The sequence below is a fragment of the Adiantum capillus-veneris genome, chromosome 23 (assembly GCF_014529385.1).
Source record: "Adiantum capillus-veneris isolate H3 chromosome 23, ASM1452938v2, whole genome shotgun sequence".
NCBI classification, from domain to species: domain Eukaryota; kingdom Viridiplantae; phylum Streptophyta; class Polypodiopsida; order Polypodiales; family Pteridaceae; genus Adiantum; species Adiantum capillus-veneris.
Window position 1 is genome coordinate 137,983,949 of NC_140953.1, and position 27,197 is coordinate 138,011,145.

Genomic DNA, 27,197 nt, shown 5'->3' on the forward strand with positions numbered 1-27,197 from the left:
ACAGGTTTTTGAATGCCTAGTTAACCACTATAAATATATCACAACATTTGAAATCCATTTACTAATTTCTCCTATTTAAATTGCTAAAAAAACAGAGTATTTTTGCTAAAGTAATTATCTAGATTAATTATGTTAGCTTATCCTAATTATCACAAGTTCTTGAACACCTAATTAACCACTAATAAATATATCACAACATTTGAAATCCATTTACTAATTTCCCCTATTTAAATTGCTCAAAAAACAGAGTATTTCTGCTAAAGTAATTAGGTAGATTAATTATCTGAGATTCTCCTAATTATCATAGGTTGTTGAACACCTAATTAACCCCTGATAAATATATCACAACATTTGAAATCCATTTACTAATTTCCCCTATTTAAATTACTCAAAAAACAGAGTATTTCTTCTAAAGTAATTAGCTAGATTAATTATCTGAGTTTCTCCTAGTTATCACGGGTTCTTGAACACCTAATTAACCACTGATAAATATATCACAGCATTTGAAATACATTTACTAATTTCTCTTATTTAAATTGCTCAAAAAACAGAGTATTTCTGCTAAAGTAATTATCTAAATTTCTCCTAGTTATCACTTGTTCTTGATCACCTATTTAACCACTGATATATATATGACAACATTTGAAATCCATTTACTAATTTCCTCTATTTAAATTACTCAAAAAACAGAGTATTTTTGCTAAAGTAATTAGCTAGATTAATTATCTGAGCTTCTCCTAATTATCACAGGTTCTTGAACACCTAATCAACCACTGATAAATATATCACAGCATTTGAAATCCATTTACTAATTTTTTCTATTTAAATTTCTCAAAAAATATAGTATTTGTGCTAAAGTAATTAGCTAGATTAATTATCTGAGCTTTTTCTAATTATCACGGGTTCTTGAACACCTAATTAACCACTAATAAATATATCACAACATTTGAAATCCACTTACTAATTTCCCCTATTTAAATTGCTCAAAAAACAGAGTAATTCTACCTAATTAATTAAGAAAATTACTCAAAAAGTTATATAATAATTTTTCTAGATTAATGACTATCTAATGCAACTTTGATAATTACTTCAACTTAATTTAATCTTAATTAATATATTTACCATTAATTCATGGTTAATTTGGCTAATTTCAGTCCTAATACAAATCTCAAAATTGTCTGGTGTAAGCAAAACAACACGAAAGACAGAGAGATTGTGTACCAAATGGAACTCCAAAAGATACAGCGGAGGATTGCAGCCAGTGCAATTACTGTAAAGCCTTTGGACATGTTTGGAATAATTGTGATATCCGAATGCATCATCTCAAAGAGGGCAAGGATTTATCCATGATTGCATATGCAAACATGGAAGCAGTACTAGTGGGTATTGAGCAGCAACAGCACACAGCCAATACCGGTGGTATAATGGCCGTGGCAGAGAAAGAGGAAGAAATGGCAATGGCGATATCAAAAGGAACTTCAACTGCTACAACTGTGGCAAATACGAGCATTTTGTAGCACAATGCCCAGAACCAGAGCAATGGCCTGCACCAGAGGCCAGACAGCCAGACCCAGTACCAGTAAGAGCAGTCACTAGAAGTATTTTGGTCATAGAAGAGTTACCCCACGACCCTCTAGTTCCAGCAAAGATGAATCCTCAGGCCAAACCATGGCACCAACAAAGAACCACATGGAAAGAAAAGGGTAAGGCCATGGAATTTGATGAATGGAAGGAGCAGCGAGAACTGGCAGCCCAGATCACAGAGAATCTGGAAAAGACAAAACCAGAGATTCCAGAAATCTCGGAAGCCAGAGGGATCCAACAAATTATAACTGTAGGCAGAAACTCTACTACTGGATCCTCAGAAGGTTGAGGATATTTGGTATTCGACAGAATCGGTCGATTCATCTGACAAGAGCAGTAGCTCTGGCAATGAGCAAGAAGATCTTGAAATCAAGATCTGCCAACGTATAAAAAAGCTAACCATGGAGTTAGAAGACTTAAGGCAATCTCTACTAGTGGTGGAAAAATTCATCAAGCAAAAGAGACAGGCCGAGGCCATGAACGTCGATAAGTCAGCGGTTAAGGATGATGAGGTTCCAGTGATCCAACTGGACTATAAGAATAGGAAGCAGTGGGAACCACTAGAAAGTGTCATACTGGATGGGGGGGCTGGTGTGAACATAATTGGGGAGCACATGAAGGAGCAGACGGCCATCACGAACATCAAACCAGCACCATTCAACGTAAGAATGGCGGACCAGCGCATTGTCCAGCCAAGTGGGCTAATGGAAAACCTGGCCATCAAGGTAGGATCCGAGAAGTTCAAGACGAGTTTCTTGATCCTTGATGTGCAAGGCGTATACAGTATGCTCCTGGGACGGCCATGGCTGAGAAGTGCTGGTGCCATTCAAGATTATGCCAATCAGACACTCACCATCTAGGGCCCTCATAACAAAATTCAGATCAGGACCAATAACACCAGAAAGTGGAAGCTAGGTCTTAGACCAGAAGAGCTCTACAAAAACTATGGGAACGGGAAGATAGAGCGAATGTTGGCATCCCTGAATATTTTTTCGGTAGCTGAGATAGACCTCAACACAGTGCTACTGGAGAAACAAAAGGCAAAAGACCAGCGCCAACAATTCCCAGAACACTTCGTGGAAAATAGTGAAGGGGTCAGACTAGTAAGTCTGAATGGACTCTCTGAAGAACATGCCACTGAGAATCCTGCTACTGGTCAAACAAGAAACAATCTACGGGGCACCCAGCAGGCCATGCAGAGCCTGGAGGACCAGAACAGAACTCTCAGTACTGTGCTAGTTGCCAAAGATAAAACCATTGAAACAAAGGAGCAAGAGTTAGAAAAGACCACCCAGCACAAAGAGCTAATCGAACAGGGCATCATGACCAGGTACATGGTACAAAGCTTGCAGGACATCGAGAGTCCTGAAGGTACCATCATCCTAGACATAGCTAATGGTGAGGAATGGATCAACAGGGTCAGGAATGACCTGCAAGACAAGGCTGAGACATTCTCTCAGGCCTTTGTCATTGAAGTTCTGGTCTCTCACTTCCAAGATAATGAAGATGCCGAAGAAGACGAGGATCAGGACGAGGATGACCACCAGACCGAGGGGGCATCAGGCCAAGGGAAGGAATCTGATGATGACCAAGGTGACCCCCCCGGTGGGGCGGGTGCAACTGGGGGAGGAGCCCCCACAACACCCCATCCAACCCTTCCGGCTCCCCACATCAGCCCCCTCCTGCAAACAATGAAGGAAACCGTCACACGCACAAGGAAGCTACGGACACCACTGGAGAGAGCCACAAGACACCCACTACCACAGCACTGGCCACAGACAGCAGACCCACAGCTGCGGACAAAGGAAAAGAATTGGCCAGTACTGAGAAAGAACCCTCTCTCACCAACCACCCATGGGCCCACAAAGACTTCAAAAGTAGCCAACGCCCGGCCACAACACCTCGGAGGGCGCCAGCAAGGAAACCTCCAGACAAAGGCAAAAAGAAGAAGTAACAGATACAGGTACCTCTTCCGGTTCGGGAATATCTGACTTTGGTTCTTTGACTTTGGTTCTGCTACTAAAGACTGGGGAAAGTCGAAGCGTGTAAAAAGAGCAACATTTTCCTGCTCAAACACAGCGAGGCTTGGAGGCTGTGGATCCATCTCCAGAGAGCTGTGAAGGCCTTCTATGTCGAACAAACCAGTTTGGTATCCACAAGCTTCATTTCATGATTATATTCTTGGAGGCATCAGCAGCACTGGTTTCAAAGAGCCAACAACAATCCAAGATGGCCTTGAAAGGAAGGGATCTTATTGAGCTTCCAAGCGACCAGGTCAGGCAAAACACTTGCCTACCTATTACCAGCAATTATAATAGACCAGTACCAGTTCAAGTCGATGAAGCCAGCACCAGTGTCCAGTAGCCGTGCTGGAAGCAGCGTAAGAATTGACCAGTAGCCAACTGCCCCACCATTGGAAAATTTCAATACTGTATGAAATTCAGAGAAATGGGAGAAGAGATGGAAGGGTGGTGCTGGGATTAGCAAGGGTAATAATCCCACACAGTGTAATTATCGAGACCGGCCATATAAAAGGGCACCCACTACTTTTGTAAAGGGGTTCTAGAGCCTCTCTAAGTTCCACAATGCGCGAGTATTGTGATGCTTTATGAATCTAGATGCGCCTATTGTAAGAGGCAGTATATGCGCTAGTAATTCACTAGCATTCGCCTAAGAGCATCCTAGCTTGCGCTTTGTAATTCTTTCTGGTCATAAGTCTTTTGGTACGAGTAACCTTGTATACAACTCACTATCTAATGGAATTCTCCAGTTATACCAGTATGTCTCTTCAACGTATCTAACCCCAATTCTTGTCTACCGTCTACCGGTACTGATTGTTACTGCCTACTGTTATTGTTCTCTATTGGTACCGATATTGTGATCAGCACCAGTGCTATCTCTAGTACTATCTATCATCAGTTTGATTCTAACTCTCTGGAATTAGCCCAAGCTATTCCAGTGATTGAATTTTGGTGCAAGCATGTTACATGTGGATTGTTGTCTTGTTTCTTGGAAGCACAATATGTCTGCCGCCACAAAGGTCGCATTGTTTCTTATGTGGTGAATGTATTTTTGAATGGACACAATGTTTAGTGAGTGAATGATATGATGTCTTCCTTTGAATGTGAAAGGTGATGGACTTAAGTATTCCCATTTTGAATTTGTTTCTAGTCTTTGTAGTTCTTCGAGCACAATGGTATCAATCTTGATTTGTTTAAGATGGATAGGGTTGAGAATGTGTAAGTTTGCAGGGTCCCTCACACGAGATAGAGCTGTGTATACCAGGCTGTGGGTGTTGATTCCGGTTGGATAAAATGCTACTACCTCCATTGTCAAGCCTTGAGATCTGTGGATGGTATGTGCATTTGTTGCCTGGATAGGAAGTTGTGTCCTCAAAACAGTGTTCAACGCATTTTGCCCAATCTGAAACTCTTTTGTTGTTTGTAGTATTGGTGTCATTGGTTGTTGATGCCATCATAGTAAAGATGTTGATTTGTTACTCACTGTTTTAGTCCAGTTGAAGATTCAAAGAAATCTATCCATGCAGTAAATGCGTTTGGTCTGAAGTCTACATGCTTCAAAATTCCATTAGCAACATTGACCAAGCCATCACAAATGTTGAGATTGCCGGCACAAAGCTCGACTATCATTCCTGCTTTTAGCTCAAGGATTGAAGCCAACCCTGCTGTTGCTTGAGGGTCATTGGGAATGGCAAGATTTTTTGAGCAAGTTTTGTGGTGGGTATCCTGGGCTTGTATGATGTACGCTTGGGTAGTCAGGTTTTCAAAGACAAAATGATTATGTCGATTCTTCAGGTTGTTTGTAAAGAAAAGATGTGGCGTTTTGAATATGTCAAGAGTTTTGTTCGCCTGATTGGTGTTAATGCGTAGGAGGTTCTCGTCTGTATGTTTTGCATTTCTCATTTGATGGAGGATGGAAACAAAGTCTACATTGGATTGTCGCATTGTTTCATTTAGTTCATGGCATTTACATCTCAGTAGCTTCTTCTGGTTCACTAAATATCCATAATCTCGAACTGGGATTGCTTGGCAAAGATCTCCATAGAAGATTACATTGAGACCACCAAACGGTTCCACATGGTTATGCTTGATAGCCCGCATTTGAGTGTCTATGAAACGTAACAACCTATTCCCTATTAATGTGGCTTCATCGAAAACAACTAGTTTGACGTTTTTGTAGAGAGCTGAGAGGTCAGCTAGAGTCTCTGCGGAGAGAGTGGTGCTTGTTTGCAAGACAAGCGGCAAACGCAATGCCGAGTGGATCATGGTTCCCTCAAGGTTGAAGGCTGCTTTTCATGTGTAAGCCATTAGCAATGCTATCGGAAGCTCAACGTCACTCTCAATTGCCAAGTTATAGTGCCAAATTAGACCTTGAATGATGGTGCGCAACGTGAATGTCTTCCCGGTTCCTGCACCTCCAGTTAAGAATAGGTGGATAGGTTGTGCTAGTTGCGAGCGTTTTCTGATCATGATGTCATCATAGAGTACTCATTGCTCTTGGTTCACTTGTGTGACAAGGGAGTGGTATTCGAGGATAGGCAATGCAAGGACATGACGAAGGGGCAAGGACCTTGTTGAAGGCCTTGAGCTTGGAAGATCCAAATTTAGCTCATAATTAAAACCTTCTTCACCTTTGCTTTGTGATGGGCAGCCTGACGAGGAGTTTCGGCAGCTCAAACCTTGTAAATTTTTGCTTGTTTTTTGTAATTGTTGCAATATTGTGCTCAAACTTCTCTCTCCAAGAGGTTGAGGACATTTCAAAGTCGGTCTCATTGCCAGTGAATGGCAAAAACAACAAACAAAGCTCATGGTAGTGTCTCTCAGAGTCTTTGTTTACATTGAAGTTCATGAACCTAATCCCTCCAGCCTTCTTGCACTTGCGGGGGATACCTCACAACAAAGTGTGGTTGCTAGTGTACTCTGCTAGACACAAGTCTGCAAACATGGCTGGCTGATGTGTATACTTTGTCACAATATCATCAAAGAAGATATTTGTGTCTTTTGATTGAAGGGAGTCTAGCGTAGATCTTCTTTTTAGCAGCAATGTTCTTTGGCTCTCAAAATCTACATTGATAAATACAAATTCTACTTGCACTATGCAATAGCAATGAAAGGGTAGCATTGAAGGTTAACTGCTTGCCTGCAAAAAAGGTGGTGGCTTCCGTGCTTTAAGAGATTGCTTACAAGTTGTGCAAACACGAAATTGTGAGGGATCTCCATGGGGGAGTTGTCTTAGGTTCGTTAATAGCAAAGCCTCAACATGGTTTAAATTATGAAAGCTTTTGTTAAACATCAAAGTGCCACATGATGCACAAGGCCAACAAGTTCTATCCGTTATTGCTTTTAAGTATTTTCTTGCTTGTGAATGTGAGAACTCAACTACATGGGGCTGAGAGCGCATGGTTCGCCACATTTTATAGATTTTAGTTTGAACCTATTTAGAGTTGTAAGAAGAAGGCATCAAACTCTCAAATCTAAATGCGATTTCTTGGCACTAGAGTTGGGGCTTGCTTTGATTAATGAAAGACAAAGTAGTTGTAGCATGCTTGGTCCATACACATCTTACTCGCTTGAAATGATTGTTTGCTGAAGGGAATGAGAGCAAACCTTATGGGGTATCAAACAAAAGCAGTCCTTTCAATTTGGAGGATGAAGGCATATGCAAAGACCCAAAAGAAATCATCTATTAAAGTCCATATTTTCAAAAAGATCTATGTTGCAATGAGAACCTGAAATGCGGCTAACAAGTGACACTAAGTGCACACTCAGGAGCTTTGAAGAGTGTCGAGTTGATAACAATGATTGCACAAGATTTCTAAGTTTCAGAGTGTTATTGCATTCATATCAAACATCAGCAACCCCTGGCTTAAGCCACACATTAATGGTTTCAAGATTTCCTTCAGGAATGTCACATATAATGAGATCAACAATCTTTTTAAGGAGAGAGTGTTTAACGAGAAGCCACAGTTAAATGTGCATATGACTAGAGAGTCTAGAACATCTTGATTCAATGGATGCTTAGAAAAGAAAGCTTGATCTATTCCAAGATGTAAACCACCAACATGAAAGCTAAACGATTGACTGATCATAGTTACAAGAGTGGATTAGAGAGAGAAAAGTTATGTCTTATAGACGGTGTAGCCCAAGGAAGATACAAAAAAGCGCCAAAACAAGGCTGCAGGCAAGAGGCTTGAGATATATTGCAAGGGGTAAATACAAATAGAAGGGTTAACAGATTTCAACAAAACTACTTTGTGACACACCACACTTGTATTCTGAAACATGCCCTTTAGTGTCAATAGTGAATGTCCCAACCTTCTTAAGGTTGACAAGAGATGACTTCAAGTCAACAAGATTATCATCGTAGAGTTGAAGAAAAGGTCGGCGAAGACAAAGCACTTGATCAACAACCTTCCCATGCAAAGTCACGTTGGAAATGGATCCATCTTGGACAGTCACCTTTGCTTGTACGAATGGCACCTTGAGAACAATTGACACTTTGTCACATGTGTAGCAGAAGGGGTTGGATGCTTAGCGGCTTACTTGAACTCCCTTGCAACTCTCACAAATATACTCCACACGAAGACTGTTCACATTGACTACCTCTAGCGTACCAAAGATCTACACAAAATGCAAATGTTAGATTAAGTGATGGCTGTTTTAAAAGATACTTAGAAGTCAACATTCAAAATCAGCATGAAGAGTAGCATTCACCTTCTTCCCAAAACCCAAGCTTGCTAGTTGCTTTGAGAGGAAGCCGCGAAAAACATTCTCAAGTTGGATAGGCAAAGCACACAAAATAGTTGCATCAACAATTGAAAGTGCTTCCAAGATGCTTGAAGACATTTATCTTGTGAGCCACGCATGAGTAAGACCCATTTGCTTTCACTTCATTGACCATATGATGATAATCTGTTCTCCTAGAGGGAACAAACAAAGCTAACCCAGAAAAGGCATAAAGTTAGTGAAGACACAAACATCACCTTTGCAATTCTTGGTTACAAGAAGTGAAAACGCAGTTAAAAAATTTAACTTACGCTTGCCCCATTGCTCAAGGCAGGTCCATCAGCAATTGTTAAGCGATAGCTGATGCCTCCATCTCTCTTAGAGGAGTCGTCAATCTTTGTGACGTAAATGCAACAGTCGGCACAAAATCTACTGTTGAACCAGTCACAAGTCTTTGATTTTGTGCTCGGGAGAAAGACTTAGAACACAGTCAAACGGTTCAGCTTTGACAACCAAAGTAGTCACATTAGCATACAAAGCCCACACGCTTGTACCACCGTCGTTGCGAACTCTTCTTCTTACTGAACCTCCCTCAATGCGCACAAAGTCATTGGCTTCAAAGGACTCAACAAATTGAGCAATGTAGCTCTCAGCCACAACAAAAGTGGTAGTGTGCTTACATTCTTTATCAAACAAATCAGCCTTCAAGAACTTAGGGAAGGAACCTTCTTTAATCTTGAAAGTTCCATACTTACACAACACCTTGCCTTCAAATGCAAAATGAAAGTTCATTGTGTCAGAAAGCTCACAGATCGCAAGGACAGGAGTCGTCGGAGCCAATGCTAACTGCGAGTCAAAAGTTTCAGCTATTGCATCACGTTTTGGAGATGTTGTGCCATTGCTGGAAAATGCTGTTATATCGGCTAGGCTCCTGCACATAGGCTTCCTTGCGAGACAGGCAAGTCAGATTTATCCTGACACTGAAAAAAACCTAAGCTGCTAGAAAAATACCTCTGACATGACTAAGAGCTTTTTTGATTGCCTTTGAAGGAGAAGACTTCTTAAGAGAAGCCCTTGGACTAAGTTTCTTGAGAGGAGAGAGAACTCTCTCACCAGGTTCCTGACACGTTGGAACACTGAATGGGACACCTTTTTCCTTTAAGTCACCCTCCACAAGTTCATGCAAAGGATGGCCATGGGTAGGTTGAGCAACTAAATTAGTGCCTGGCACACTTTCAACATGCTCAGAAGAAAGATCTACAACCAGTAGGACAATCCACAAGTCAAGATTCAAGTTCAAGATCGATGTTTGATGATCATAACAAGTAAAGCAGCTCATTCAAAAGTTGTAAGTAAGAGTATCAAACCAGCCATTTCATAATCCATCGCATAGAGGTCTGATGTGTGTGTGTGTGTGTGTGTGTATGGAGAGAGAGAGAGAGAGAGAGAGAGAGAGAGAGAGAGAGAGAGAGAGAGAGAGAGAGAGAGAGAGAGAGAGAGGTTTCCTTCCCTTAGGAGTTGGAATGCTTGAGAAGTGAGAGCAGGTTGAGGCGATCACATGAATAAGATTATAGTCAACTACAAGCCATAAAAGGTATGCATAAAGCTATAGAGCAGAGTGTTAGTCTAACCAAGCCGAAGATAAGTAGGACTCAAGAAAACCAACAGGTTTAGGTAGTTAAGAGGGGAAGTTTTAATGAGTGCTCGACAGCCACATCTTCATGAGCGAGCTCTTTAATATTGCGTCTTTAAAGAGACAAGGTGGAAGTCATCATATGAGAGCTACAAATGAGCCACCCATGGTTTTTTTTAGAGCAAGAAAGGAAGACACACAGAGAGAGAGAGAGAGAGAGAGAGAGAGAGAGAGAGAACACAAAAAAGCGAGCAAACCTTTGCCTCATCTTTAATGCACCTCAAAAAGAGAGAGGGGGAGAGAGAAAGAGGGGGAAAGGAGAGGGGCAGAGAGACAGAGACCATTATGACTTCACATCAAATCTTAAATTACAAGAAGATATATACAAATTATAATTATATAACAATTTACCTATTGACAAATTTTATGCAAATGAAAAAACATGCAAACCATTATCAAATAAATAGAACAAAGTCCCAAAAAAACTTAACATTAACAAGCGATATAGTAGCAAAAACTTGTGGTCTATAAGATCCATGGTGTGGCAGTCTGCATAAGAGTACCTATGCGGTTGCAGCACAACCACCGACAAAGATATGAAAACCGTTAAAGCCTACATGTAACATAAAAAAAAAAAGAAGCTAACTACCCCTCAACCATCACAACCAGTGCTATCACCAGCGCACCGTCAGCCAACATACACTTCAAAATAGAACCTGCACAATTTGCCCACACATTTTAAGCAGCCCGGCAACACTCTTAGGCCAAGCTCTCCCTCCACATCCGAAGAGTGTATTTTGACCGGCTGAAATTGCAAAATCCTGGCTAGATTTTGAGCTTGCCTATAAGAAAACCGGACAATTTTTACAAGTTTTAGTGTAAATACCGGCAAAAGCTTCAAATTTTAACATAAAAACCGGAAAACTTTCAAGCTTGCCCTCATTTTCTTCGAATATGAAAAATGTGTTTTTTTAGCCATGTTCGCAACTTCGCCTTGTAGTTTCTCCATCTGCGGAGGCCTAGAGAGAGAGAGAGTCTAGAGAGAGAGAGAGAGAGAGAGAGAGAGAGAGAGAGAGAGAGAGAGAGAGAGAGAGAGAGAGAGAGAGAGTTACATGTATGCGTTTAGACTCGTGCTAATTTTGGTTCCCCTTATTAGACGGACGTTAAAGCACTCCGCCCATGGTAGGTAGCAATGCTCACCAAAAACATTTTTTTGAACCAATTGAAAAAAGGAAAACTTTGAGAATCCCTCGGTTTTTTGTCAAAATTTTGTGAAAAAATAGCCGGTTTCTACACTAAATCTTGCAAAATTAGCTGGTTTTCGTCAAAATGAGCTTCAAATTTAGATGGGAATTTTGCATTTTAGACCTTTAAAAATAAACTAAAGGACAGTTTTCTGTGAACATTGGTAGACGAACACTACGGGTGAACAAGGGGACGACATTCTAGCTGAATTAGCCAACACTCAATGCAAAAGCAAGTAATTTTTGTGTCAGCACTAAGATGTACCCGGTGGGTGGCAATTGAATAGTGGAGATCTGACTCGATTGAAATTTGATTTAAAGCTATGCGGTCATAGCATGAATAACATTTGATGCACATTGTTGAAGGTCATGTGCCCCTAATGTCGATTCCTTCCAGTTTTTTTAAAATAAATAACGCATTAGAAAGTTAAGGAAGTTTATTTTGTATGGTGTAGGAACTCTAGACTTAGTGTGTAGAATTAGGGTGGACCATGTCGAAAGATGATGAAGGGATTTATACGCGTAGATGGAAGAGAGAGAGAGAGAGAGAGAGAGAGAGAGAGAGAGAGAGAGAGAGAGAGAGAGAGAGAAGAAGAAGAAGAAGAAGAAGAGCAGGACCTTTGAGACAAATTAGATACATCTACTAACATAATATGGTGGAAGGGCTCCCCTTTACACGTGTCGCAATCTGCGACTTGAAGGCTAAAGTCCAAAAGGAAAAAAAGCCAAGTTGCACGCGATAAAGAGGGAGAGAGGGGGAGAGAGAGAGGCAGCCCAAGGCGGCCGGCTGTACTAGTCATTCTGAAAGGGGTTCTTTCTGTTTGTGTTTGTGAATGAGAGGTGCAGATAAAGAAAGTATAAGGTGACTTTGCAAGGCATCAAATACATCATTGACATTACCTTTCATTCAGGGGATGATATAAAGATTAGTATACCTTTATTGATTAGGAGGAGAGTAGTTATTTGCGAATACAAAGGATTTGACAAGGGGTTAATGTTGGAGAAGTTAATTTTTTGATTTAGGATCGTGAGCTTGCGTGTTATTTAGTGAAGATTATGTGGTGCCTTTTTTACTTACACCATCTTTCTTAGCACCCTTTGCTCATCCTCTTCTCCCAAAGCACCTTCTACAGATCCTTGGTTTTCAATTTTCCAAAATTGAGCCAACATTCCATATGGTTAGTTTTTTTGGCATGCCCAAAGGGCAAAGGCCTTAGAGGTGCCTTCTCTTTTTCTGGCAAAATATACGAAAAAGAATTTGAGCTTCTTCTAGGAATATCGAAAAACCGCTTGCTGGGTCATCATTGAAGCTATTCACCGCCCAAGATTTTAGTGTGGGTAGGTAGACAGCTGTGGAGGGAATCCGAGGAGTGGCGCCTCGAATGTGGGCGGCCCAAGAAGGTTCTCGCCCAAATTTTGACCGCAGGCTCCTGCTCAGTGGCTTGACGCTGCTGCTGCAGGGGGCGACTCTTTGCCATGAGCGCCTGCACTTTGCGATCGTCTTCTCCCCTCCCACTGTGCACCTTGCTTTGGAGCTATCTCCTCCCGTCCTTCCCCTGCCCCGGCCCCTGCCATGGTGCTGCTCTCGGTCCCTGCCATATTGCTGCCCCCCTTCTTGCGCAGATTTTGATGCTGGCTTGGATTATTGCTTCGCTGAGCCTTTCCATCCCCGTCCTCTAGCTTCACTCATCCTCTTCATCCCCACCCTCCAGCTTCCCTCTTGACTCTGCTGCAAGAGGGTGACTCCTTGCCATGGGCGTCTGCACTCTGCGATCATCTTCTCCCCTCCCACTGTGCACCTTGCTTTGGACCTATCTCCTCCCGTCCTTCCCCGGCCCCTGCCATGATGCTGCTCTTGGCCCCTGCCATAGTGTTGTCCCCCTTCTTGCGCATACTTTGACACTGGCTTGGGTTATTGCTTCGCTAAGCCTTTCCATCCCGGTCCTCCAGCTTCCCTCGTCCTCTTTATCCCCACCCTCCAGCTTCCCTTCTCTAGGCGGTGCCTCTGACCTTTGCACGGCTTTACGCTTCCTTGCTCAACCCTATTGGTTCGTGTACGCACACCAGCTTGCTTTTGGTTTTGTCTACTGGTTTGTGTGGCCATCTCATGACTTTGTATGGTGAATCATGTAGCTGCAGCAGCGCGCGAGGATGGACGCAGGCTGGAGCACCCGCCATCAAGGGGGAATGGAGGAGCTTGTGCTTGCGGGGCATGTCCGGCCTGTAAGAAGATTCTGCTTTGTTTTCTGTGAGTTCTAACGCCTGTGCGACTGGAAGTGGTGGGTTCGATTTCGGCCTGCTGTGGCAGAAGCGTAGGAGTCGTCGTACCTTCAGTCCATGTTTGCTTGGTGGGATGTCCATGCCTACCTCGACTGGCCGTTCTTTCTGTGTGCATGCTAGATGGTTTGTAGGTGTAGGATATTTGAAGAATTTTGACTGAATGACGTGCATACTGGAGTGTTTATCTTTCTGTGTTCTTTTATTGCAGGTTTCTCCTTCGTCTCGTTTGGGTTTTGGCTCGGTGTGTTGTTTCTTCGAGCATGTGGACAGTGTCTGGAATTTCTTCGGATGTGGAGGGAGAGCTTGGCCTAAGAGTGTTGCCGGGCTGCTTAAAATGTGTGGGAAAATTGTGCAGGTTCTATTTTGAAGTGTATGTTGGCTGACGGTGCGTTGGTGATAGCACTAGTTTGGATGGTCGAGGGGTAGTTAGCTTCTTTTTTTTAATATGTTGTATGCAGGCTTTAACGGTTTTCATATCTTTGTCGGTGGTTGTGCTGCAACCGCATAGGTACTCTTATGCAGATTGCCACACCATGGATCTAATAGAACACAAGTTTTTGCTACTATCTCGCTTGTTAATGTTAAGCTTTTTTGGGACTTTGTTCTATTTATTTGATAATGGTTTGCATGTTTCTTTATTTGCATAAAGTTGTCAATAGGTAAATTGTTTTATAATTATAATTTGCATATATCTTCTTGTAATTTAAGATTTGATGTGAAGTCATAATGGTCTCTCTCTGCCCCTCTCCTTTCCCCCTCTTTCTCGCGCTCCCTCTCTTTTTTTGAGGTGCATTAAAGATGAGGCAAAGGTTTGCTCACTTTTTTGTGTTCTCTCTCTCTCTCTCTCTCTCTCTCTCTCTTTGAGGTGTATTAACGATGAGGCAAAGGTTTGTTCGCTTTTTTGTGTTCTCTCTCTCTCTCTCGGGGGTCTCATCGTTGCAATCCGGAGGGATGAGTTACTTGACCAACAAAATTATCAATCCGGAGGGATGAGCTACTTGACTAGGACATGAAAACACTTACACGGTTAGTGAGTTAATAGTGGCAACACAAATAGTTAACTCTGAGGCGAGTTTCTTGGTCTACGGAGGAGGTCAGTCACAATGAAAGGCAATCTTCATATCCACTTCTTTTCACTTTTAATGAACCCAATCACACATTACGATTGCAAGACGTACACAACACTAATCTTATCATGTAACTCACTAATCGTAAGCATACACAAATTTATCGAGCATCACATTCCAATCAAAGTTACAAGCAATAGAGGGCAATCACACAATATTAGAGAGATTAATCACTAATTAGTTAAGATATAGGTAATCTAAACATCATAGATAATCATAAGAAATAAAAGATAGTGAATGAATCATTGATTAGTGTTAATCAAATCTCATGAGGAAAGAGAAGCTCAAGGACTTCATAGTCACATACCTCAAGAGCTTTTATCAAAGAGTGCTCTCTACAAATGATTTGAGAACTTTAATTTTTTATCCACAGTCTTATATATTTAGGTTAAAAATATGCAATGTTCCGGTGTTCCAAGGCTTTAAGGTTCACCACTTACTGAATTTGTAACCTAGGCACAGTAAGTGACTTGTTTTTTATAACTTGGACTTCTTATCGAGTCTGTAACACATTAGAAATATTACGATGGCTTCAATTAATTTGAGAATTTACAAAACGTGATCATTTTGAGAAAACGTGAAAAATGTGATTTCAATTTATATTGGTCTTTCGTATTCATCCTCGATGTGCATATTGGAAGAAACGCATTATTGGAATATTTATTAGCATACTTATTAGTGGGAAAAAAAGGAACAAGCCCAGTGGGAAAAAAGTGCCTTTGGAAGAAACGCATTATTGGAATACTTATTAGCATGGGAAATATGAATAAAGTATTAAGGGATTATTTGTTTATAGGTATGGCCTTAAAAAGACAGCAAATATGAAAGGATAGCATGATGAAACATTGGTTTGTCTATTGTAGTCCACTTAAGGTGTATAGGGGGAAGCAAAAAAGAGTGTAATGCATATGTCTAATGATGGGACATCTTATTTATGTATCATAGAAATACATGGGAAACAATACGTTGTGCAAGAAAGATTTTGAAGGGTAATTCAGAAAGATGGTGTAACTATAATAGCATATGGCATGGCTTTGCAATCTTGCACCCCTTTAGGAATGGTTTTTCGTTGACGAGAATATGTGTTCTCATCTTATTGTGCACTGCGTGAGTGTTGGACTTTACGACACTCCACCAATTGTAAGTTAATAGACTTATTCTTATGTTCATCTCATTCAGCATGAGCAACATGACTTTAGATATGCTCAAATTTTTCAGCTTGAACGGAAGCCTAATAATACGACTCTTAGCATAGAGTTTAATATGACTTGAAGCTTTGGGATTAATGTTTTACTCATTTCATGGCTCAGCAGTCCGACTATGACTATACCAAAGAGTGATTTTTGCACCCTGGCGATTTGATTTTTTACATTCTTGAGCTTACTACAAACATTTCTTCAAGTAAAAGTAAACTGGAATCCTCAAAAAGAGGATATTAACGAAGGACCAAGTTGGCATTGAAGGTTTCTTTTGCCATACATGTTTGATCTTTTTTGAATCTGCATTCGTGTTGGTTGGGTTGCCTTTCTTTGACTGTGAAGACTCCATTATATGTTTGATTCTCTAAGTAGGACTGTTGTAAGAAGTTTTTGATGATGTTATAGGCTTTCCTTGACTATTGGCATCTGGATTTTGACTCGGAGCATTAGAAGACTTAGGAAGCCAAATATCTTGATGACCTTTGTTTCTCCATTTTTGACTTTGTTTTGGTATAGGTCTTGTTGATTTCTTGTGATCTTCATGTAGGTCTGGTGTAGTTGCAGTTGGCTTGTGAATCCTTGTCCAAGGAACATTATTTGAGATCCGTCTTTTTTCTGTATCCTTTTGAGAGTTGTGGTTGACTTTAACATCTTTCAATGTGGTTCTGTTGTATATCTGCTTCTTAGATATCTTAGGATATTGTCGAGGTTGATACTTTGTGGGCCTTCTTTCTTGCGAGGGACTTGATGTTACTTCATATTCTCTTACTTGCGGTTTTGGAACCCATATCTGTCTATTACCTCCATAGTAATCTTGTTCTTTTAAGCTCCACTATGATGCTATCCATCCCATGTGTTTGTCTTTCTGTGCAAACGAACTTGTCAAACGATCCATCGGCAAGCCGTTGGAAAGCAAACAAGGCCATGTAACTTGTCCACTTGTCAATGAGGCAAGTGGGCAAGCTACATGGCCTCGCCAAAAGTTCAAACAACTCACCCTTAGCCCAAACTGGTTGTTGATGGGCTGTTCTGGAAGTCCGTTTTGGGGAAAATGCAAACGGACTTCCGAAGCGACCCATCAGCGAGTCATTGAAGAGAAAACAAGGCCATGTAGCTTGCCCACAAACAACTCGTCAAAAGCCCAAACCGCTTGCTGATGGATAAGTGGGATTGGGATCTATTATCGAAATTGTCGAGCCCACTCGTGGGACATGGTGCACACCTCGGGAGCTTTGGTCTTAATAATGGAGTCTTTATAGACTTGCCTTTGGCTTTACCATTATTGAGCTACAAGAAGTCTAAAGGAGCTATCCCTTGGCAATTTTGTAATGTTAGACCCACTTTACTACTCTTTATAATTAACCAAATTCGAGCCGTGGGTGTATATACTTAAGAGCTAATTTTCAAAGACTAAGAGGAGTAGCAACTAAGTTTTGAATTATTAAAGAATTCATAAAGTAAACACACAAAGTACTGTTAACATGGTTGACAATAACGAAGAGAATAAGATCAATGTTGATAGCTTTGATTTTGCATGTGAAGGTGCTAATGATGAGACACCTATGCTTGTGAACTACCTTGTCACTAGGCTTCAACAAGCTATGTCAAATCCCGCTTTGCAAGGCGAAGTTCAACAACAAACTTCATGCTTCAATCATTGAATTTCCAAAAGAGGATGTTCACTGCGAAGGTTCACCTCTTTCTTACGCTTGGGGAAAGGTAAGAGAGCATGATGATTTCATTCTCTTTGACCCTAGCTCAACTCACAATTTCATATCTCATGAATTGGCCACCAAGCTATGAATCCAAGATTTCGAGATGGGAGATGCTATGAAAGCGGATGGGGCCTTTATTGGCCAAGATGTGCTTGTTACTCCCTTAATTGGGAAATTAAGGATCCACATCCAAGGATATGTGGACAAGGATGACTTTTTCATCTCCCCTCTCAAGCATGAAGATGTCATCTTTGGGGTACCATGGTTTCATCGCCTTGCTGCCTCTATCCAGTTCCCTGAAAGGAAAATCTCCTTTAAGTTCAGGGAAAAAGTTATGTGTATAGATGCACAAGAGTCAGGTAGCTCCATCTCTCTTGTAAATGACCAAGTTTTTCATAAGTCAATAAAGATTGCCATTTTCGCATACATGATTTTTGTCAAAGACTCTTTAAGTGAAGTTAATAGAAGACAAGTAAATGAAAGTGGATTTAATGAGAATTTAGAGTCTTCTAAATTCCTCAATCAATTCCCATATGTTTCTATTAATGACATCCCGAGTAAGTTATCTCCAAAACGAGGGGATGATGACCATGTAATTGAACTTCTTCCTGGGAGTTCACAGCCTAACAAACCTCCTTATAGAGTTTCACAAGCTCAACAAGAGGAGATCATGAGGCAAGTAAACGAATTGGTTGACAAAGGAATGGTGAGGCCAAGCTCCTCTCCATTTCGCTCACCAGTTCTTTTAGTGCAAAAGAAAGACGGCACATATCACATGTATGTTGACTATAGAGCACTAAATAGGATTACAATCAAGAACAGGTTTCCTGTGCCTCAAATAGAAGATCAATTCGATAAGTTTCAAGGGTTGACCTAATTTAGTAGGATAGATCTCAAAAGTGGCTATCATCAAATAAGGATAGTCAATGAAGATGTTGTAAAGACCGCTTTCCGTACTGCATTTGGTCTTTATGAATATCTTGTTATGCCTTTTGGCCTAACAAATGATCCAGCCACTTTCAATCGCATGATGGAGCGCATATTTTGACTTCATTGCAACTTTACTGGAGTATTCTTTGACGACGTGATCATCTACTCCAAGTCTCTACAGGAGCACAAGAAACACCTACAGATAATCTTTTAAGCATTGAGAGATAATAAGCTTTTCATTAACCAAAAGAAAAGTGAATTTTTCTTACAAGAAATTCAATATCTAAGTCATATTATCTCTCAATTTGGCATCTGTATGGATCCTACCAAGTTAGAGGTAATAAAAGAATGGCCTAAACCAAGGAATTTACATGAACTAAGAAGCTTTATAGGTATGGGTGCATAATATAGACGCTTTATAGAAAAGTTCTCTTCAATTGCCGGTCCATTACATGACTTAACCAAGAAGAACGTTAAATATGTATGGACCAAAAGGAAACAAGAAGCTTTTGATAAGCTTAAGGAAAGGCTTACCTCTCAACCGGTGCTTGCACTAGCGGATCTCTCAAATCCCTTTGAGGTCCAATGTGATGCTTGTGGTGATTGCCTTGGAACTGTTTTACTTCAAGAAGGGCATGCCATAGCATATGAGAGTCGTAGACTCAACTCAAATGAACAAGTATTGGGCATATACAAAAAGGAACTCCTAGTAGTTCTTCATGCCCTAGACTCATGGAAACATGATCTCTTGGGGACTCCATTCATTCTACGAACGGATAATCAAAGCCTCAAGTATTTCATGACGCAAACCAAACTTTTCGACAAACAAATGAGGTGGGCAAGTTTTCTTTCACGTTTTAATTTTCATATTGCTCACATAGCTGGCAAGCATAATCAAGTGGCCGATGCTCTCTTGAGACGACCAAAAGTAAATGTTATGTCAATAGCTACTCACAATGATCTATCTTCTATGATAGATGAGTATGCTAATGATCCAGATTTCAAGGATGTGATATCAGTCATTGCACTAGGGAAGAAAGAAGAACCATTTACCTTACAAGCTACAAAGAAAAAGAATAATTTGCAAACAAAGAACAATTTGACGAAGTCCAACACCAGTAATACAAAGACAAGTTTGACAACTACGAAGCAAGCATCAATGGGGGGACAAACCCTCCTACTACAAAACTAAACTAGCATAAATTTGACTAAAGATGTTCTTTCAAAAACCAATTTTGACTTTGATCCTACCACCTTGTTGCCTACCATTATCAAGGGGAGGATATTTTGACATCCTAGACCTAGTCAACGTTCACTAGGCAGGATATACACAGAAAAGACCTAGTTGCCAATTCTCTAGGCATATACATCCACTCTTGGTTTCACACTACTCTCTACTACACCACCAACCCACATGCAAACAACGGAAGGAAACTCACCAAATCATGTTAGAATGATACAAAACTTAAGGAACATCATCCCCTTACTAGGATACACCTATCCCAAATCCTCTACACTCAAAACCCTAGCTCTAAACCCATCTACAAAAAACTCGTATAAAGACATAGCAAAATTCTAAAAGTACCCAAAATCAAAATCTATGAGTACCTATGTGTAGCTTATGTCGCCACAATTCTAATGACTACTTGCACGCAAAAAATAGACATTATTTGATATACTTACAATTGCAAATAGCTCATAGATGCGCGAGTGCACTCGCTTCATTCCATGAGGAATTCTTGGCGTTATCACTTAGTTCTTGCCGAGGCGACAACAATGGCAAAGTCAAATCTACAATGTGACGAACGAACGGGGAGTAGGACCAGGATGAAGCTCACACTCCCTCTCTTCCTCTCTCACACAGAGTAGACAACAACTTAAAACTTGATTATGATAAAAGTGTATTTACAAAAGTGACCTAGGTACCTTATATACTAAGGCTACCTTAGGTTAACCAAAAATAGAGTTTAAGGGGGTCAAATAGCTTGGTATTTACAACTGGGAAGTGCCATTGCATCCCGGCTTCTGTAACTAGATAGCCTACTTATTAAAAATGATGTTTATAACCATAATCCTCAGCATTCCATAACTCTCAAAAAATAAGGCTTTGTTGAGTTATGTCATGTTGTTGACCCAATGGTCAACACTCCCCCCCCTCTGTATTAATGTCGTCCCTGACATGACCTGGTTGTCGATGTCGGTGCAGTCTTTGTTGTCGCTTTGCTGATGTAAATAAAGTATAGGTTGTGGCCTTTGCACAAGATCGTTTTGTTCGTCCAATCGGATGTACATACTCTTCACATGACTCAAGAAAATCATAATTGATGATGAGCATCTGCCAATTTTGTCTCTTTCTCATTTTCAAAAGCAGCTTCTGTAATCTGTAGAATTGAATGATTGGCTTTCAGATCTTGTGAACCAATGACAACTTTGTAAGGATTATGTAGAAATTGTATGGCTAAACCTTCAAATTCTTTAGGCCAAGTTACACTCCAATGCAAAGTCTGTCTATCGGGCCGAATCTAGGATATAATTTTTTCTGATTTGAGGTTCAAAACCCATGTCCAGCATTTGATTTGCCTTATCAAGGATATGATATGTAACCCTGTGAAGGTTGGTTTGTCTATCACTTGTGTTTGCTCTTCTTCGTTGGTGACTCCTTTGTTCCTGCATCAAGGTGATCAAAGTTGCATTTTCCACTGTTAGCTTTTGTGTGATGTGTAAATCATTATACTACTTCGAGTCTTACCAAACACCGAGCAAAACATTCCGAGCAAGCCACAAAGTGAGCGAGTTTTTATAACATTTTTGGAGAATGTTATACAATGACCACCCCCCCCCCGCTACACACACAAAATCTCTCTCTCTCTCCCTCCCCCCCCCCGCTACACACACAAAATCTCTCTCTCTCTCTCTCTCTCTCCCTCCCCCCCCCATGGTAGATCATTAAATACCAAACACACACACACACACACTATCTCTATCTCTCTCTTGTTGCACATATATTCAAACTCCGTCTCTTCTTTTTTCGAATTTATAAACCATATCATACACATTTTCTCTCCCTTTCTATCTCTCTGTCTCATAGTTTGTGGAATACAAAAACTCTCTCTCTCTCTCTCTCTCTCTCTCTCTCAAACACACAATCTGTCCCTATGGAGCGTTCTAGAACTTGGTCTTAGTCTCTTTGTGCCTCTCTCTCTCTCTCTCTCCTCTAATAAAATATACAAACATAAAAATTTTGCATACACATATAGTTTATAGTGTCTCTCTCTCTCTCTCTCTCCTCTTAAAATATACATACACAAAAATTCTGCATGCACATGTAGTGTCTCTCTTTCTCACTCTCTCTCACACACACACACACATGTACCTGCACACGTGCAAAAGTAAGGCTTCTTCTCTCAAGTTGAAAAAATGAAGAGGAATAAGGTTTAGATGTAACTAAATAAAAACAAAACTCTCTCAAGCACCACACGCCGGCCCGTGGCGCTTGAGGGAGTTTTGTTTTGATATTTTTTTTGAAAAAATGACAAGTAAGTGAAGGCATCACTTGGCAAACAATTAAAATAAATTCAAACTTTTAAAAGCTTGGATCTCTAAAGTATAATACTTTGGAGTTAAACGTTTGAACTTCAAGGAAAGTTCAAGTTTTGAAAGTTAAAATATATGCTTAAAGCTAGAACCTATTTGCTTCCCATTTGTCGCCATCATCTCCCTCCCCCTCGTCTCTGCACAAGTGTTCGATATCGTAGGTGCGACCTCTCTCTCTCTCTCTCTCTCTCTCTCTCTCTCAAACACACACACACACACACACACACACACACACACACACACACACAAACAATATGCAATCTCCTACACATTGCATAGCTCTCTCTATTTGTTTGTTCCCATCTCTTTATATTTTGCGACGACAATTGACACTTGCTCTCCCAGCAAATATGCTTCTCTCCTCTTGAGGCAAGATTCGTGCCATTTGCCTACCAAGGTCCACTCTCGGAGCGTTCCGACAAATGAGATAGAGACAAAAAAATGCATCTCGTGAGGCTCTCTCGTTGCTCGTCTTGACTTGGTGCCTCCCCTACAGGGGAATGAGAGAGAATTCAAAACTGTTAATTAATTTGTCGTTCAAATGCTAGACAAATCTGCAGAACATCCCCCTCGTCCCTGGTTCGTCCCCCTTCCCTTGCTATACATGCCTTCTACCTAAGCTTCTGACTTGACTCCCCAGCTCTGGAGATGAACCCTTTGCTTTGGGCCTTCCTACCTTGAGCACATACGCTCCACCTTCCACCCTCGCTGTAGATCCCTCCCTACTCTTGACAGCAGTCACCCTTCCTTTCCTTCACTTCTATCTTCACCAAGGCTTCCAACTGTCACAACAAAGCAACACATACAACTACAACATCGCCACACAAGGACAACAAAACAAAATAAACAATCTCCCAGATCGACCTTATAAATTGTTGCAATTAAAGCTCGTTGGAACCCCTCCCCTTGCACTCTAGACCTCCAAGCCTGCGATAGATCCTCCTAGATGACTCTCCGTCTATACCTTGCACTGTCTCCCACCACACCCATATTGGCTTGCAAGTGTCTTCACAAATAGCGCGAGAGAGGAAAAAATTATTTATATATATATATATATATATATATATATATATATATATATATATATATATATATATATATATATAGAGAGAGAGAGAGAGAGAGAGAGAGAGAGAGAGAGAGAGAGAGAGATATGATATAGAACATACTAATCCACAACATGAAAAAAATAGAAAGAAATGATAGAGCAAACATTGCATATGCCACAATAAGCAAAAATCAAGAGAGAGAGAGAGAGAGAGAGAGAGAGAGAGAGAGAGAGAGAGAGAGAGAGAGAGTCAAAACGAGAGAAAAAGACACACATACATACTAATTTTAAAAATAATTTAAAACAATACCTTTTGTCATTTAGATTGTGATCTTCATTTTTGTTGACTCTTGCTCGGTTTAGGTCTTGCTCGGAAAGTCTTGCTCGGAGTTTGAAACTCCTCTACTACTTCTACTTGATATATGACTTAATTAAATCCCGACAAACCCCAGTTAATTTCCCAAGTTAGTAACCTGCATCAAAAGGGATTTATCTGACATCATTCACGATAGATGACCATCGGTGAGCTATCATTGTCCATTTGTCCCCAAAATTCATACACATGATGCACAAGGTATGTAGATGGCTATCATGGCTTCAGATTTGAAAAAATAAAAATAGCCCTTAGCTTGTATTCTCTATTTATAGCCTCCTGACAAAGTTTGGCTTGATTTGAACTTGTTCTTGGCTTTCCAAGCTAAATTTCTTGGATTTCAATCTCTAAAATGACGGATGGGCATCTCTGGCACCTTATGTTCTTGTCAGTACGGTTAGTCCCTTTTGTTTGTTAGGCTTCATTAAGTCACATACAAGATAGAAGATTTACAGTATAAAGATTTACTTCCTGTATATGACCTTCTAGTCGCATGAAGTGTCTAATAGGCAACTTTATACTTGATGGCTGCTTTCTTTTAGTCACACCTCCAACTTTCTTTGTCCTTATTGTCCATCCTGGACTTTGATGACCATTCTTTTGGCCTCATGTTGTTGTGAAGGTTGATCAACAATCTTTCCTACCTTTGACATTCTAGCCTTGTGCATATGGCTTTTGAGACATACGTTGTGAAGTTTCATCATTTTCTTGGGCCTTTTTCTCTTTGTATTGCAGCTCTTCAGTCTTTCTTCATCCGGATATGGATTTTTTTTTGTTTTTCTTAAGAAAATCGCAAAAAATGACTAAATAAAACAAGAAATCAACTCAACCAAAAAAGAAAAATCATTCTAATATAATTCTAAACTCTATGTATATTGTACACTGTCCCTAGGGGCTCATATATGACTTTTGTCCTCGTACTCCTCTTGTAATGCTACTATGAGGGCATATACTCTGAATTTTGTCAAGAAACCATCACAATCAAATGCAAAAGTTCAATGCAAATCAAAAAACATTTCCCTGTAATATTCATAATACTAGGTGCATATTTAGAATGCCTCCCCCCCTCCTATTTGGAGTCCTCCAAACAACAGGGTATCACCAAGGGTATGTGTTACACGATGAGATTTTTTCTCGCGTGTAGAACAATTTTTGTAGCTCTCTGTCTCTCTCGGGATGTGGCATGCAAAGGGATTGGAGGACAGTTTTTGCAGCTCTCTCTCTCTCTCTCTCTCTCTATATATATATATATATATATATATATATATATATATATATATATCATTCTCGATGGTCTCTTTGGCGTGCACGCTAGCTGTGTTTTTGCCTTGTGATGTGCTTGCACATGTTTCCTTGCTTGGCAGTGTATGCTCTCTCTCTCTCTCTCTCTCTCTCTCCGCCATTGTTTGCACAGGCTTCCTTGCTTGGCAGCGTATGAGCCGAAGGAGTATTGCAACTGCTATTGTTGTTGTAAGCGAGGCGCCTTCCTTGGCTACTGCATAGTTGTCAAACATAGCATGTTGTAGGGGCTCGTAGGGGGGACAAGATCAATGATGAGGTTGTTGTCAAGGAGTAGATGCAAAGAGGGTTGCGGGGAGCAATGGGCAAAATAGCAAAAGCAGAGAGCTCCATGAAAGGGGACTCGGAGCAAACTTTATTCATTTTAAACATTTGTACATTTTCTAACTCTAGGGAAGCATTGTAAGCATTAGCAAGGTTTAGGTTATCCTTTAATTGTATGCCTTTCATCCATTTAGCATCTTCAAAAGGATAGTTCTTAAACTTAACAAGATACCATCGGATAATCTTACCGTCTCTCAATACCTTGTGTTCATGTCGGAGGATGGACTCGAGCTGCAGCACCTCTTCTTGGTCCTTAATCTCCGGTGGGTCTTCAATAGTTGGTTCTTGAGGTGGCTCTCCTTTGTAAGGCTTTAGTAGGCTCACATGGAAAGCATTGTGTTTGAGCCAATGACTAGGAAACTTAAGTTGATAGGCCATGTCATTGATAGGTCTAAGAATTTGGAAGGGACCATAGTACCTTTTTGCTAATTTAGCATATTACTTTTGGTGTCCGGTAGGATTCTTGCTCGTCATGTGCCTCAATTGAGCCTTGGCGAATTTAAGCAAGACCCAATCATTTTCTTTAAAGGCTTGGGCTCTTTTGTGCTTATCAACAGCAGCCTTTTGCCTTCGCTGTGAGATAGAGATAGCATCCTTAATCTTTTGGAAAGATTCTTCTCGGCTATACTCATCTGCAGTGAAGATCTTCTCGTGTACCTTAAGTAGCAGGAGACTTTTGGATCTTCCCTCAATTACCTCAAAAGGTGCTTTTCCCGTGGAGGTATGTACAGTATTATTGTAGGCATACTCCACTAAGGGTAAGTACTTCTCCCATTGGGACCTTTGATCTACTTCCGTTACGTAGGCTTTTAGTAGATCAAGGATTGTTAGGTTATCTATTTCACTTTGGCCATCCGTTTGCGGGTGATAGGCCAAAAAGAAATTTAGCCTTGTCCCTAAATTCTCAAAGAGACCCTTCCAAAAATTGCTCGTCATTCTAGGATCTCTATCTGACACTATGGACATCGGCAATCCATGGTACTTGAAGATTTGTGATATGAAGAGGGTTTCCATTTGATGGGCTTTGATAGTCTTTTTGACAGGTATAAAATGAGCTTGTTTGCTGAACTTGTCTACTATCGTCCATATTCTCGTATTCACATGGATAGCCTTAGGTAATCCAAAGATAAAATCCATGGATATGCTCTCCCATGGTGAATTAGGGATTGGCAAAGGTTGAAGCAATCCAGGTTGCTTCCCTCTATCAAACTTTGTCTTTTAGCATACCACACATTTAGAAACATACGCTTGTATGTTTGCTTTCATGAGAGGCCAATGGAAATATGTTTCTATGTCCTTTAGGGTAGACTGAATCCCTCTATGCCCTGCGTAAGGAGGGGCATGAGATTCATACATTACCTTCTCACATAGTGAGTTAGTAATGCATAGTCTATTGCCATAGAGAAGATAAACATCTTGTAAAGTAAATGGTTCCTCTTTCTTCCCTAATGCAAGGGCTTAAATCACATCTCTAAGTTCGGGATCAATAGCGTACTCATCTATCATAGAGGATAGATCATTGTGAGTTTCAATGGAAACCGCATTGACTCTCGACTGTCTTGAGAGTGCATCGACTACTTGATTATGCTTGCCAGCAATGTGAGAAATATGAAAATGAAATTGTGAAAGGAAATTCGCCCACCTTATTTGTTTGTCGGAGAGCTTGGTCTGCGTCATGAAGTACTTAAGGCTTTGGTGATCCGTCCGTAGAATGAAATGAGTCCCCAATAAATAGTGCTTCCACGATTCTAAGGCATGTAGAACTGCGAGAAGTTCCTTTTCATATATGCATGGATCTTGCTCAACAAGGTCGAGCCTTCGACTTTCATAGGCTATGGCGTGCCCTTCTTGGAGCAAAACAGCTCCAAGGCAATCACCACAAGTGTCACATTGGACCTCAAATGGCTTTGAGAGACCTGGCAGTGTAAGCACAAGTTGAGAGATAAGCTTTTCTTTCAGCTTTTCGAAAGCATTGTTCTCCTTTGCAGACCATGTATACCTAACGTTTTTCTTTGTTAGGTCATGCAATGGTCTCACGATTTGTGAGAACTTTTCTATGAAGCGTCTATAGTATGCACACATACCTATAAAGCTTCTTAGT

General features: G+C 40.7%; 1 protein-coding gene and 1 pseudogene across 8 annotated transcripts; one reads left to right on the forward strand and one right to left on the reverse strand.

Annotated features, from left to right (window-relative positions):
* Nucleotides 1–7,832: 7,832 nt before the first annotated feature.
* Nucleotides 7,833–9,866, reverse strand: LOC147428679 (uncharacterized; annotated as a pseudogene).
* A 2,665-nt stretch (nucleotides 9,867–12,531) lies between these two features.
* Nucleotides 12,532–14,053, forward strand: LOC147428680 (uncharacterized). Of its 8 annotated transcripts, none has more exons than XM_086497034.1 (3): nucleotides 12,532–13,261; nucleotides 13,341–13,430; nucleotides 13,696–14,053. In XM_086497034.1, the coding sequence occupies exons 1-3, from the start codon at nucleotides 12,960–12,962 to the stop codon at nucleotides 13,868–13,870; spliced, it is 567 nt and encodes a 188-aa protein (XP_086353160.1). In that variant the 5' UTR covers nucleotides 12,532–12,959; the 3' UTR covers nucleotides 13,871–14,053. The 8 variants fall into 8 exon arrangements, 4 of the variants coding, with proteins under 4 accessions (XP_086353160.1, XP_086353162.1, XP_086353163.1 ...); XM_086497036.1 differs by having other exon boundaries at nucleotides 13,347–13,430; XM_086497037.1 differs by having other exon boundaries at nucleotides 12,533–13,255; nucleotides 13,347–13,430.
* Nucleotides 14,054–27,197: the final 13,144 nt, after the last annotated feature.